The 14,628-nt window shown below is 33.5% G+C and overlaps 1 protein-coding gene across 12 annotated transcripts in view; it reads right to left on the reverse strand.

The window, feature by feature from the left end:
- LPHN2 (latrophilin 2) overlaps positions 1-14,628 on the reverse strand; it is a 202,110-nt gene that overhangs the window by 157,678 nt on the left and 29,804 nt on the right. For all 12 annotated transcript variants that reach the window (XM_010857560.1, XM_010857555.1, XM_010857553.1 and 9 more), the window contains one exon: positions 8,100-8,272. In XM_010857560.1, coding sequence (XP_010855862.1) covers positions 8,100-8,172 — 73 coding nt within the window. In that variant the 5' untranslated portion in view covers positions 8,173-8,272. The remainder of the gene's footprint in view (positions 1-8,099; positions 8,273-14,628) is intronic.

Consider the following 14,628-nt stretch of genomic DNA (forward strand, 5'->3'; position numbering starts at 1 on the left):
GATTCTAATCAAAACCTAAATTTAGTATCAGGCATATGTACTGCTTGGTTTAGATTTTAGTACTACAAAGAGAAAAAGAAAAATCAGTAAGTGGAGAGAGAACTAATGATTAATACAGACACACACACACATTAGATAGACAGGTATACAGCGATATAAGAAATGCTCTATAAATAGCCAGCAAAATAAAAGGGAATTTTACTTAATCTTTTTTGATTAAATCCTTATATGCAAAACAAAACTCTACTTTATCTGAATTCCTCTATTGTTTCCATAAAATTGTTGTGTTTCTTGATATTCTAAAATTCTCAAAATAAAGATTATCACTACAGGGTATTTCAAAAAGTATTTTAATCACTAATGTCCTATTTTTTGCTTGCCAGTCTCGCTTTCTCTCAATTTAACAGGAAAAATTCCTTAAAAACAAACTTTATTAAACAGACTATGCAAAAACAAATCATTTCAGTAGCATTATTATTGGAATCATAACATTAACATTTTCATCCATAGTTCAATCTGTGTAAATATAAATTATGTTTTTCCCTCCTTTTTTTAAAAACTATTTTCCATTACCATTTTTTAATTTGGGTATGTCCCAAATTCATCTACTTTGTTAGTTAAAATCTGATTGATTTCAAATGATTTAATATTAGTCTATTCCCTTCAAAATTAACTGAAACCTTAGCTCTCACCTTATAACAAAGTAATTTCCTAATGATTAAAATTTTAAATAAACGCATTTAAGAAACACAGGGAAATACAAGTGAATAAACATTTAATCTCAAGATTTTTAAGTGGAAAAATAATGTAAGACTTCACAGAAGCAAAGAGCTAAACATCAAAAAGTTGGAAAAAGAGATAAATAAAGCAAATCAAGTAAAATACTGATAACTGTTAAATCTGTGGCTAGTGTTATTTTATAAAATTCTTCTATTTGAAATTTTCTTTTAAAATTAAGCAATACGAATTAAAAGGCAAATACAATTTTTATAATAAAAATGACAAAATGGTATCATCAAAGAGTTTAAAAAATAAAAATACCTATAACGACATAAATAGAAAAATTGGGAAAGGTAATTAACAAAAAATTTACATCAAAATTACAATCCGTCAATAAGTAAACCCATATAAAATGGAAAAAAAACATATAAAATGTTTTTGTCCTCACAATTATCTCTCAAATTGCAAATTTAACTTACAATATTTCTTTTTTTTTTACATGACTGTTAATTCTTTTAAAAATGTAAATCAATGCCAGTAAAGCACATAAACTGGTATTTCACAGATTAGTAATCAAAGTGAACATGTGCATAACCTTTCCAAAAACTAGTTTGGAATATGTACACATGCCTGATATAATAATCAGAGTTCTAGAAATTCACTCCCAGAAAATGAGCAAATATGATGAAAAAGATATAGATATTTAATTTACTTAAAAGAAATTTCATTCAAATGGCCAACAGATAGGGAGTATTAAATCAGTTTTGACATATACACGATAAATTACAATGCAGCTGTTAAAATCTTTTATCTAAATATATAATGACAAGGTAATACAAATTATGATAATAAAGTAGAAAATCAGTATATGGAAAGGAAGAACCTAATTTTGTTTTATACATTGTAATTTTGTTTTATCATGTGTGTTGGGGGAAACAAAGGGAACTATATGGTGGTTAGTTATATTTAGGTCCTAGAATTATGAACAGTTTTAAATTCTTAACTTTCTTATTTTCTATCCTTTCTCAGTGAGAATGTATTCAGGAGAAGGGGAAAACTTAAGAAAAATAAACCCTCAAAGCAAGAATAATGGTGAACATAAAAGTCAAATTCAGTAGAGTCCCATGCTGCTAAGGAAGGATTATAAATGTTGTTTTGGTTCCTAAAGCTCTAAAGCTCTGATATGGAATTCCCTTCTCAGCCTTACCAAAAGATCCCAGGGCCAAGGCTAGGTATTCTCCTGGAATCACTTCTCTCAAGTTGACAAAGGAGTTCAAGAAAAGGGTTGAAAGATGTCATGAGATATTCACTAATCCACATTGATGTCTAATAAATGTAGACTGCACGGCTGTCATATGTCATTCTCTGTCATTGTAGGAGGTGAAAAGAAAATAAAGAGTACCATAGGGTACCAAGCATATGTTTCAGTAAGACACTCCCTTAGTAACGTGTCAGATAAATAGTTCTTAGAGAAATAGCGGCTCTACATTAATACTCATATGTGCTCAATCATTTATATTATCTTAGTCTCTAATACCACAGTACATAAAAAAGTGAAAAGGTGTATTAATTCCAAAAATGAGGCAAGAGATTCATCAAAACTGAAATTACTTCAGAGGAATGAACACAATTACCATTCAGCAAAATTAAGGTGCTCTATATGCCTCCTATGCTTTTAATTAAGCCGCCTTTAATATACTATTGATCATTTCAAACTGTAACAAGAGCTGTGATAAATGTCTAATGTGAATATAAAATCAATATTACAAAAATTCACTTTTGTATGGACAAATTTATGACCACTTTACTTTTTAGCAAATTACTTCATAATACATTTATTAAATAAATTAAAGATTTATTAAATAAATTTAAAGATTTATTAAATAAATTAAACAAATAAATCTTTGATGCAGTCTTTCCAGTAAGAACACAAAAGTTTAAAAAACTTAAACAGCCAAGCAATAGAGTTTTATAGAGGTATGTTGCGTGGCTGTTGTGTGTAACACACTGACTTATAACACTTTTCCACCAGTAATAGACTTACTAGTGAATCAACAGAGATCATGGACAAATTAACCTTTTCCAAATACTGGAAAAAGAAGCAAGAGAGGCTTAATCTTAAAGTGGAAAATGAGAAGAAAAAGTAAGAAGAAAAAAAATCAACAACCGAGCACTAGAACTTAATCTCCATGTATATTAAATATGCATATTTGGACACTGTTTCCAACAAATAGATTAATATTTTGTTTTTTTTTAAATTTTGAGTCATAATCAGAACTGGTAAAATCCTAGTAGGAGTACTCTGCAGCATTTGGTTTTTAAAAGATCGGAGGAACTTAATATAGTATGTAAGTGGCATTAATTATATTTATATTTTTGATACAGAATTATATCACTACTTATGTAGAAGAAATCTGCTGCAAATAAATTAACCCTGCACACATATAACACAATAAAGAATATTTAAAGTGTCCTAAGACCAATATAGCTAGATACTTTCTTAAGGAATAAAATCACATTCATCTGCACTAAAAATATAAATAAAAACATTTTAAAAAATGCTTTGTTTCAAATCAGTGTTAACTTACATAATTTGCAAATTAAAAAAATAAGATGATATTTGCCATGCAGTGAACACAGATATGCTGTACAATTCCTATTAATTTAATGGGAGTTAGTTTAATAGGAGTGATACAGCCAAATCCCCATGTACCTTGCTGAAATTTTCAATCTCAAGTCAATTTTCCACTTGTTTTCTTTCTCAGTACAAAGTTTAAAAAGAGAAAAAAAAAAAAAAATCCCCTTTTGAAGCCTAAAATTATGCCCAAGGAGGCTGATCAGAAGGATAAAGAATCATATGAAAATGTATAGATAACTGGTTACCACTTCTGAATCACAGTGAATTAAATCATAACTTTTTCTGAAAAAACCTTTTAAAGTTAGTTTATATCCACACCCATGTTGCCATATACCTCACCTCAACCACCCATACACATATACTATCACAGTGGTTCTTAACTGTGATGCTGAGCAACATCAGCCTCATCCCAGAAATTTGTCAGAAATGCAAATACGTGGGCCCCACCCAAGAACTTCTAGGTGATTCATCTGCTCCTCAAGTTTAAGCACCACTGCAGTACTCTATTCCACATCCATGCTATTCTCTATGTTGTTTTTCTCTACTGCCATGCTCACGATTGTCTTTACCAAGCTTGTTCAGCCCAAATTGAGATTCAGTTCGAGAATCAACATCACTTCAGGCTAGAAGCATTTCCAGACACATACATACTCACTCAACTACACTTTATCCCAACGCTTCTGAAATATCACCATCATGGCACTTATCACTCTGTTATTACAACTGTTTAAAGCTTTCAACTATTGAGACTATGACCCTCTTTAAAGATTTATGCTATTCATGTGATGGATATAGAGTGCTTACCATAAGTCAGGCATTGTTCTAGTCACTTGCATGTCGATGAACAACAAAAAAGATCCTTGCCTTTGTGAAGGTGACTTTTCTGTGTGTGTGTAAATATAAATTCTGAACAGCTCATTATATGTATGTAGAAGGCAATGGCACCCCACTCCAGTACTCTTGCCTGGACAATCCCATGGACGGGGGAGCCTGGTAGGCTGCAGTCCATGGGGTCGCTGAGGGTTGGACACCACTGAGCGACTTCGCTTTCACTTTTCACTTTCATGCACTGGAGAAGGAAATGGCAACCCACTCCAGTGTTCTTGCCTGGAGAATCCCAGGGACGGGGGAGCCTGCTGGGCTGCCGTCTATGGGGTCGCACAGAGTCGGACACGACTGAAGTGACTTAGCAGCAGCAACAACCAATAAAAGAATGAAAGATTAAAAGGAATAAATAAATAGAGGTCTGAAAAAATATTTATGGGCAAAACCAGGTTTTTAAAATTCATATGTGACCCCTAGATCAACTTTTTTCCTGCCACCTAACTGTATCCTACAGCCAAACATTTTTTCCTGAGACATCATTAACACAAAAGTCACTGTAAAATGTTCTTAGAAAATTTAAAATATAAAAGCTTCTAAGATACTACTTCTACAGCTATGTTCTTAAATTTCCTTAAGGTGTGTGTGTATATATACATATATATGTATGTATGTATATAAATATTTGAAGCTCTATCTGGCATATCTGGCATTTATACCTGGCATAATAGTTTCTCTGAAATAAGGATAAGCAACAATTTAATGAGTTAATTAAAATTTCAACTAATAAAATCTAATTACATACTCACTGCATAAAGAACTCAACCTGATATCCATATTGTCTACTTTGCTGAAGAACTGCTATTATTTGTAACTTGTCACTTTCGCAAGCCTTCATATATCTTGACTTATACTTGCTAGGGCTCCATTATATAGCATAATTTAATTCTCCAGGACACAAAAATTCAATTTACTTTCCTACTTACTGATACATGATTCCACAGTGGGTTACTAGTCTTATAAAAACTGGCCAAAAGAACCAAAGCACAACAAAACTGATTTTTGAAAGGCCTGAGGTTAGTTCTCTGGGAGTAAAATAAATTCTAAAAAAAATTCAGAGTATTTTCTGTTTTTTTTATAATCATTTTTCTTGAAAATTTTAAACATAACTTTCAAAAATACACAGGAAAGACTTGGAAGGATAAACAATAAAATATTGTTCCTACTTTGCAAAAATCAGTAAATTTCAATGGATGAAACTTTATTCTATTAAATAGTAGCTTATAAAAAAATGGAGACAGATAGCAATGTAAGATAAGCTAATTCTAACAACTAAACCTTTATACAATTAGCTTTTACCATGGTAAAACACACAAAAATAAGCTTAGTGATCTGTTCTTTAACATGCACACAAAACATGACCTAACTATAATATATGCCTGGACTGAGAACAAATATGTAATTCCTTCTTGCATATGTGGAAATTAACCTTTCATATACAGACATGTCAAACAAATCTAAAATTATGTTAAGTCTTTAAAATCAAATACTAAGGTAAAACACTTCTCTAAACAGAAGAAAAGAAAGCCTTGAAAAGGAAGGCACGGTCCCTGGCTGAACACAATACACAGGCTTTTTCTTTTTTTTTTAGTCTAAATTAGTTGCTACTACTTAAAAATCTAATGTCTGGTTTCTACTGAAAAATCGGAAGATTGGCAAAAGCAGGCTAAATACTGGAAAGGCAATCATGGGTCCCCCCGCAAGCACTTTCCTGCCTACTGCAGACCTCCAGGAGTTATTTGAGGTTTAGACCCCCGCACAAGACCACGAACTCCTCAAGAGAAGGGACCGTGCCTTGCATATGTCTGAACCCTAAACAACTGGCTCAAATTTAGTCACGCAATAAATGAGGAAGGAGGAAAGAAACCACCTAAAAGCCTTATCTGAGTTTATCAGCAAAGATTCAGGAGCTGACACAAAAAGTGCTCATTTCTGTAAGATCTAAAAAGGTAACAATCACATAAGGGACCCAAAGAAACTCAATGGCTAAAAGGTTAATTTTATATCTTCTTTCCTGTGCTCTCATACCTAACTTTGATAGGTTTTCTCTATAGGTGTTCATAGAGCATTATCTGCTGGCTGGCAAAACAGGTCTATCACGTCACATAAAACTTTTTCTAAGACAAAACCACGTGACCCCTGAACAATGTTGTTAACAGTGCGGTGCGCAGTAACTGTGTCTGCTCTCGCAGGTAGCAGTGTGGGTTCCTCCCAGGTTCTTTTTACCTGTAGGAGGGAACTGCTTCAAAAGTAACACCCCCTGGCCTCATGTGCCAAAAAATGAAATTCTCTTAACAGCAGATATGAATCCTGACCTAATAGGTGACACTAGAAATAAAACTGCAGTATCTCATGAAAAAGTCACTAGTTTGCTAGCCCCCTGCTAAGTTAACCAACTGTGTCAGTAAAGTGGTCTCTATTTTGATTGGAAATTTTTTTATTATGTGGACTAATGAGCCACTGATCCACACTTTTTAAATGTATGAAAACATTCAAATATAACAGCACGAATTCAGTTAGTGTCCCCCCTCCAAAAACAGATGCAAAATTATACATGACACACAAGATTTTCATAATTTCAAGCCAGAGATTGATATTAACTCAGTTTCTGCTCATTGTTTATCATTACAGTACTATTCATTCAGACACTACATTTTAATGTTAGATTTGATGTATCTTTCAATTCTGATGTAAAGAGCAATATCTTCTGAAAATAAAATACTAACCCATTTGCAACTTTCATGTGTGACTTAAACCCAGGTGAGCATTATTTACTTCCTGAACACAAAAGTTCTTATTTAAAAATTTTTCTCAACTTGTTATTTATCTAAATTATATTAAGTTATATCAATATATTGAAAGTAGGGGCTAGAACAGAAAACTGGTAACATTTTGAAGCTTATTACAAAGACATTGGAATTATAATCTACTATCTATTAGTTGATAGTATGCCTCTTTTTTCCCTACCTACTATTTTGTTAATAGGTATAAATGGGATGGGACCATTTAAAAGTACATATAAAGCCAATTTTAAAATTCTAAGACATTTTCTTCAAGAATACTTAATTGTGACAAAAAATCCATTACATTTTACATACATTTCTCAGAGATTGTACATTTCTTTCACAGATTTTCCATACTGAATACAATGACTACCACTACCAACTAGCCATAAAATTAACATATTTTAGCGCCACATTAACTTCAGACCTACTCTGTAAAAAAGCACCTGAAAGAACGTCATTTTCACATGGAAATAATATGTAACATTAAAAAAATAATGGATACCAGAAAATCCATATAGTAACTATGGTTTCAATTAGTTAATTAACCCTCTAAGTGTATTCTTTTCTTCAAAAATCAGGTCTACCTTCAAAAAGATAACATGAGAAAGGAAGAACTAATAAAAAACACCTTTTTCCAGAAAATTAAAAAAAATTATTTATAAGTTTTAGAACAATGACCACACACTTAAGAAGCAGACAAAACTAAAGATGAAATGAAAGAGTTATCATGAAATATTTTCAATTTTATTGGAAAAATTTAGTCAATCAATAAATGTAAACTATATACCAAAGCAAAGCTTTTGGTTTCTTCTCTCAGGACTATTTATAATGATTATATTTATAAATATATGTAAAATATAAATTTAGACTTCTAGCACTTTCTATAATACACAGCTATGTAAAAAACTAATTCAATCATCAGAAAAAGAATATGATATTCAGGAAATCTATTTAATGCTTAATTCTAAAATAATAAAAAATATTCATTCTAGTCACTCCTATATATATATAAAAAGATTGACTATTTTAAGTTTTCCTGAACTTAAAAAGTAAAAATTTAAACTGTATCTTACCTTCTGTATTCGGTAAGAAGCTGATTATAATGATAAACCACAGACTTCGCATTCTGCAACCAGAAGACACCATTATTGATCCCTTTAAATATTTTCTTTGTATTCCTTAATGAATCTAGTTATAAATGCCCAGCTTCATCGAACCCAGCAGTCTGCATCATTGATCCTCATATCTGAAAAACAAACAAATCCATCATTTACTCTATGATCCTACAATGTCACAAAAAATGAAAAAACAATAGCCACAACTCCCCTCTTTCCAACCTTTCTTCCCTCCTTCTCTGAAGCATAAAAAAAGCCATATATTTTGATTCTATATTCAACAGCATTCTGAAAACAAAGCCCCCCAAATTAAAGGTAATCAAAACATATGAATGCACATAGTAGTTATATAAATTCCCAAAGATGAACTTTTCTTGGAAAGATTAAAGTTATTCCAGAATAAATAACTGTCTTTCAATGTCATGTAGTAGTCTTTTTACCAGCTTTAATATATTAATACAATACCTGCAACAAAATTTCATAAATACATATACTTTGCTTCTAGTGATGGTAACAGCAGTATTATCTACTATTTTATCCTATTATCTAGTAAAGTAGATTACAGATATAATGAAACAGTTTATTTTTCTACTCAAGGGTGTACAATTTTTAATATATGGTTGTAGCTTTTATAATTATGGCATTCCAAACACTACACTGCAAACTGTTATTTATCTGACTGCTAGTTATTCATAGAAATCATTTAATAATGTGATTGTCTCTTAAATATTTAAGGTTTTAGATTTTCATATATGAGTTTTTCTTACAGCAAAACTTAGTAAGGTCAAACCCATGTCCTTGAGTAGTTTAACCCATCCACTGGACCCAAATAAAAATCTAGACCATAATGGTTATATATCTCCAAATTTGCATCACCATCACTAAAACGAAGAGCCAAGTCTAATTCTAACTAGCCTTTAAGTGCCCAGTTTTTCAACTGAAGAGGAAAAAACCAACTCAGGTGTGATTTAATCAGCATGTCCACGTTCCCAGGGTCACATGAAACCAGATTATTTGCTAGGTTCTACTGCAGTGTTTTACTCCTTTCTAGCATAGCATGAAGAGTCGGACACAACTGAGGGACTTCACTTTCCCTTTTCACTTTCATGCATTGGAGAAGGAAATGGCAACCCACTCCAGTGTTTTTGCCTGGAGAATCCCAGGGACAGGGGAGCCTGGTAGGCTGCCGTCTATGGGGTCGCACAGAGTCGGACACGACTGAAGGGACTTAGCAGTAGCAGTAGCAGCATAGCATGAGGAGTCAGAGTAAATACCATAAATACCAGCCTTACAATATACACACTATGAAGGCAGTTCCCAAACAGAGCCAGCCTCCTCATCTAGCATCTGAGTGGAAAGAAATTACAAATTCTTCCTGTAAAGTCTTCCCAAGCTCTCCTTAACCTTTTGCAAATGGTTTTTTTAAGTGAAGCAGTGATGGGTATACCTACCCACATTATGAGGTCGTGTCTATAACTCAAAATGAACTCTTACATTATTTAGATGCTATCTCTAAAGCATAAAGAAAATGTAAAAAAACAAATTTCCCCTAGATAATGTTGAGCTTTTTATTTCACAGCAGTTAAGGTATTCTGAATTTGCTACCTGCTTAATGCATCATGCTGCTGTGCTTAGTCACTCAGTTGTGTCCAACTCTTTGCAACCCCAAGGACTGCAGCCCTCCAGGTTCCTCTGGCCATGGGGATTCTCCAGGCAAGAATACTCAGTGGGTTGCCATGTCCTCCTCCAGGGTATCTTTCCAACCCAGGGATCTAACCCAGGTCTCCCGAATTACAGGTGGATTCTTTACCAGCTGAGCCACCAGGGAAACCCAAGAATACTGGAGTGGGTTGCCTATCCCTTCTCCAAAGGAACTTCCCCACCCAGGAATCGAAGCAGGGTCTCCTGAATTGCAGGGAGATTCTTAACCAGCTGAGCTACCTGGGAAACCCTTTAATGCACCATATGTGATTCTATTATAGCAGGTCACTATATTCTATTATCAGTTTCCTACAATGTAACTTCAATGGAAAAAAAGTCAGATTCTAAATGGTTTGGAACACTGATCAAGCTATAAAGTCACTATCTTGCTTTGGCAACAAACATACCAGAAAGAACATAAAAAATTAATCGGAAGCTATTATCTAGTGTTTATATATGAAGATTCATAGAACTACAAAAGGAATTAGCAAGACAGTCTATAATGAGTTTATTTTATCATGCCTATAGTTTGAGATAAAGCTGTTTCCCTATATACACTCCATGATCCATAACCAACCTATTTTTTCAGCTCTCTCTAAAACCTGTTAAGACAAAATTAGGCATCATAATGAAAGGAATCAGAACTGGCTTACCTAGTTCTAAGAACACCTCAGATGTTCTTAGAAATAAAACAGTAACAAAAGGAAAAGCAAGCTTCCTCCTCAATATGACAAAAATACACAAAGAAAAAAGATACATCAAAATTAATCTGATAGAGAACACATGGCATACAACCCTGCAAAACCAGCTGGCTCTCTATTCATTTTTCACTCTGAGCTCCCAAAGAATATTCAGAAGACAAAACTGAAAGTAAATGTTTCGTTTACAATTGCTGTACAAAGTACCTGCCTTAAAACTGCAAGCTATTTTATATAAAGCACAGAGAGAAGTCAGATAATTTCATGGCCTGTCACATTTAAAAGGCCAATCATGAACAGTTTCTTAAATGCCACAGACTGGTCAATGATTGTATCAAGCAATTAGAATAATATTAATATGTGGAAGAGGTGCATTAATGTTACTTGCAGTAATTAAGTCAGCCTTTGGAATGCTCCCAGTTCAAGCAAAGAATTCTGACTATCCAGATTTTGGCTGTAATAGGTACTTTTATCTCAATGAACTAATGCATATGGGCTGCTTGCCTACATGCACAACTCTTGAACACGTTTCCACTTTCTTCAAGCAACTCAAGATCAGTGTGTCTTTGGTCACTGGCTATTTGAAAGAGTCTTTGTTTGTGGGAAGAAATAGAAGGAAGAAATCAGGGACTGATGACTGCTTTGTAGGAAACAGCTGCCAAGATAGGAAAACCTCTGTTAGTTAAGGGAAAAGGAGGAGGAAACCACACAAGCCAGACCTCTTTTGTGGTCTCTGGCCAGGATAGAACATTTTATGAACTGATTTAACTATACTAAAATTTCAGTGTATTCTTGAGATTTAAATGTGAAACACAATTTTAAAAACACACTCTAGTCAATTATAAGACAGTATAAATGACTGTTTCTAACAGAAAGAGATTCCAAAATGTAACAAATTTATGGCTTTTTTTCCCACACAAATAAAGCTTAAGTCCATCCATCTGTCTGTTCAATGAGTAAAAGAATATCAAATTGATTATTCTCATTCTACTACGTACAGCCACTTTCACATCAAATAAAATTATTTTCAAAAGTTCAAGCTTTAAATGCAATTTTGAAAACAATCAAAAGATTTTACTGCTGTGATTCAAATGAAAAACAACCTTCCATTTTAAAATGTTAATGAAAATTGAAATACTTAGCAGACCACAATTGGCTAAGGACAGAATGAATAAATAATCAAATATTAGTCATATAATGTTTGTCAAATAATCAAACATAGTGAAATTAGTCCCAACAAAACACTGCTGCTAAATCAAACTGGAGCCACAAGATTCTCACTGGCATAAATGGAGCCAACAGACTTGTCCCTCAAACTCTATAATTACCTGCAAAAGGCAGCTCATTAAGTGTTTCACAACGCAAAACAAAAACAAGGAACAAAACCAGGAAAAGGCTATTACACTTTAAACAGAAAAGACTAAGGGATTCCTCATATTAAAAAAACAATTTTTTCTTACCCTTCCCAAGAACTTCAGGGAAAAATTGGGAGTATGAAGGCATAGCGCACAGATGAAACCCCTCATAATGCTAAGCAGCAGTACATTTCTTAATAAAAACTGAAATAGAACATTTCTACTTAAATTATGAATGACTCTTTTCTTATCCTTATCCTTTAAAATTCAAACAATTTCATCCTAACCCTGTTTCTATAACTACATGACACTGTCTAGCAAACCTCTGTCAAGATTTTTTTTATAAGTATCCTACTACTCTGTCATGTAAAAAGTCAATTAATGCATCATTACTACTAAACCTTCCAAAGCTCAACAACAACTTCCAGGAGCATACCTCAGCACTGTTTATATCCCAACAGTCCTCAATGTTTTATACACTACTTAAAATGTATAGTTAGCCATAGCCATGTAACAGTAACCTGCTTAAATTTATTAGCTGCATTAAATATCCTATGCCTTAAATTGTCAGCAAATTTAAGAAATCCTACTAATCAGTTTTAGTATCTCTGTATTTATGTTACATTACTAAAAAAATCATACTTAACTTTATATATGTTGACATCTATTTAGCAAAAATAGAACAAATAAAACCCATTTGTTGAAAAGCTCAATGACAGAAGCAGGATATAGCACGCTTCAAATCAATGGGGAAAAAAAAGATAACTTAAATTTTTCTAAAAATGGTTAACTGAGGTTGATATCGTATTAAGTGCACAGCCACTATAAAGATTCATATCTAAAGCTTTATCTTTGATTTCTTCTCATGGACACTGAACTACTGTGAACACTGGATATTAAGCCCAAACAACCAAAAGCATGAGAACAGGAAAAAGAGCCATCTAAGCGGGAGACCTAACAAAGTTACCCATCCTTGATATCATGTACTAATGCTGTGTAAAATGAAACATTAATGCTTTGGGTAAGCATAAAATTCTAAGCACTAAATGTATGTCAACTCTAAATGAGAGCTAAAGATTTCTGCACAAAATCAGTCTTTCTAATCTAATTTGTGCTATAAAATTATAATCATTATGGGACAGAATTTACTAGCAAATAAAAGCTGCTCTTCTAAAAACTATAGTTACCAAAACAACAGGATGATACCAACCCACTCTGCCCCCACTGAAAAGATTTAGAAAATGAAAAATAAATTACAGAAATTCCCCTTCTTTTAAATAGAAGAGAAAACATGGACACCCTTGGGAGTTTTCTTTCAGTAAGCTGCAGAAGTAAACCCCTGTTATCACTAATCAAAAAGTCTTTTTTTAACTCCAGACCTTTGACGTTCTTTTCCATTTGAGTTTATTTTCTTTCCCTTCACAAGGATAGGGCTGGGCTGGAAATGCTAACAGGGATTTAAAAACCATGTGGCCAAACACTAGTTGCCACTATCTTTCTCTGATTCATTTCTGCACATATTGGTATCAAATATACAGTACTTGCATTAAACTATTTATTTTAAAGTACCCTTAACATTCATTTTTGGTCTTTATTGAGTCTTCTGCATTGTGAAGACACAGATTCTCCTATGAGAGGACTCAGAGGACCAGCAGAAAAGAGTTCAGGAACGCTCCAGTAAATTACACCTGCTATCTGCCATAATATCTAGGAGTCATGCTGAGCAGGCAAAAGAGGCTTGTACCTGAGGACACTTGGGAGGCACAGACCAGGGCAGTCTGCCATTCTCATTAAAATGCTTCCAGTTGAAATAATAAAAACAAATGGCTGTCATTTTCAAACGAATGCAGGGGACATTTTATGACTGAACATAAAGTTGCAAATGAAGTTTCAAAAGAAGAGGGAAAAAAATGAAGCTACAAACCCAGTTCAAAATATTACCTTATATAACATGAAAGTTGATGGCTTCCCCCAGCAAAAAAAGAAAAATCATAAATCCATTTGTTTAAAATATTTTGTACTTATTGTTAAATTATAGTATACCTACAATGTAGAATTTAGTGTTTTCCCCAATCTGGGGGAATGGGAAAGCTATTTTTAAACAGCAGTTCTCTCCAAAATTGACATTTTATTTTTTAACTTTCTAATTATCTGGAAATTTCATGCAACTTTTTTGAATTGAATATAAATTACAGGTACTATGGACAGAAATATTCTGTGAGCACCTACTATGCTAATATGCAAAAGAAACACTGTGTCAGACACATATCACTAACCCTTATATAAAGGTCAATATTTAAAGGTCAGAGTCAGAAGTCTGAGGCTCAGAAAAGAAATTCCATTACTGGAAGTCACTCAGCTAGCAAGTAGCAGAGCCTGAATTCCAATCAAGGATAATTACAAGGACATTTTTCCTTAGGTGCTAAACTATTCACTCAGCAAACATTAACAGGATATACCACATGATAAGTGCTAAGAAACAAAAGAGACAAAACTCCTAACCCTAAGGGAGATTACATTTTAGCTCAATAATAACCTTTTCTAAATAAAATGCTACAATTGCCTGGCACATAGCTGCTGCTGCTGCTGCTGCTGCTAAGTCGCTTCAGTCGTGTCCGACTCTGTGCGACCCCAGAGACAGCAGCCCACCAGGCTCCCGCGTCCCTGGGATTCTCCAGGCAAGAACACTGGAGTGGGTTGCCATTTCCTTCTCCAATGCATGAAAGTGAAAAG

Source organism: Bison bison, unplaced genomic scaffold (genome assembly GCF_000754665.1).
Source record: "Bison bison bison isolate TAMUID 2011002044 unplaced genomic scaffold, Bison_UMD1.0 scf7180017864382, whole genome shotgun sequence".
NCBI classification, from domain to species: domain Eukaryota; kingdom Metazoa; phylum Chordata; class Mammalia; order Artiodactyla; family Bovidae; genus Bison; species Bison bison.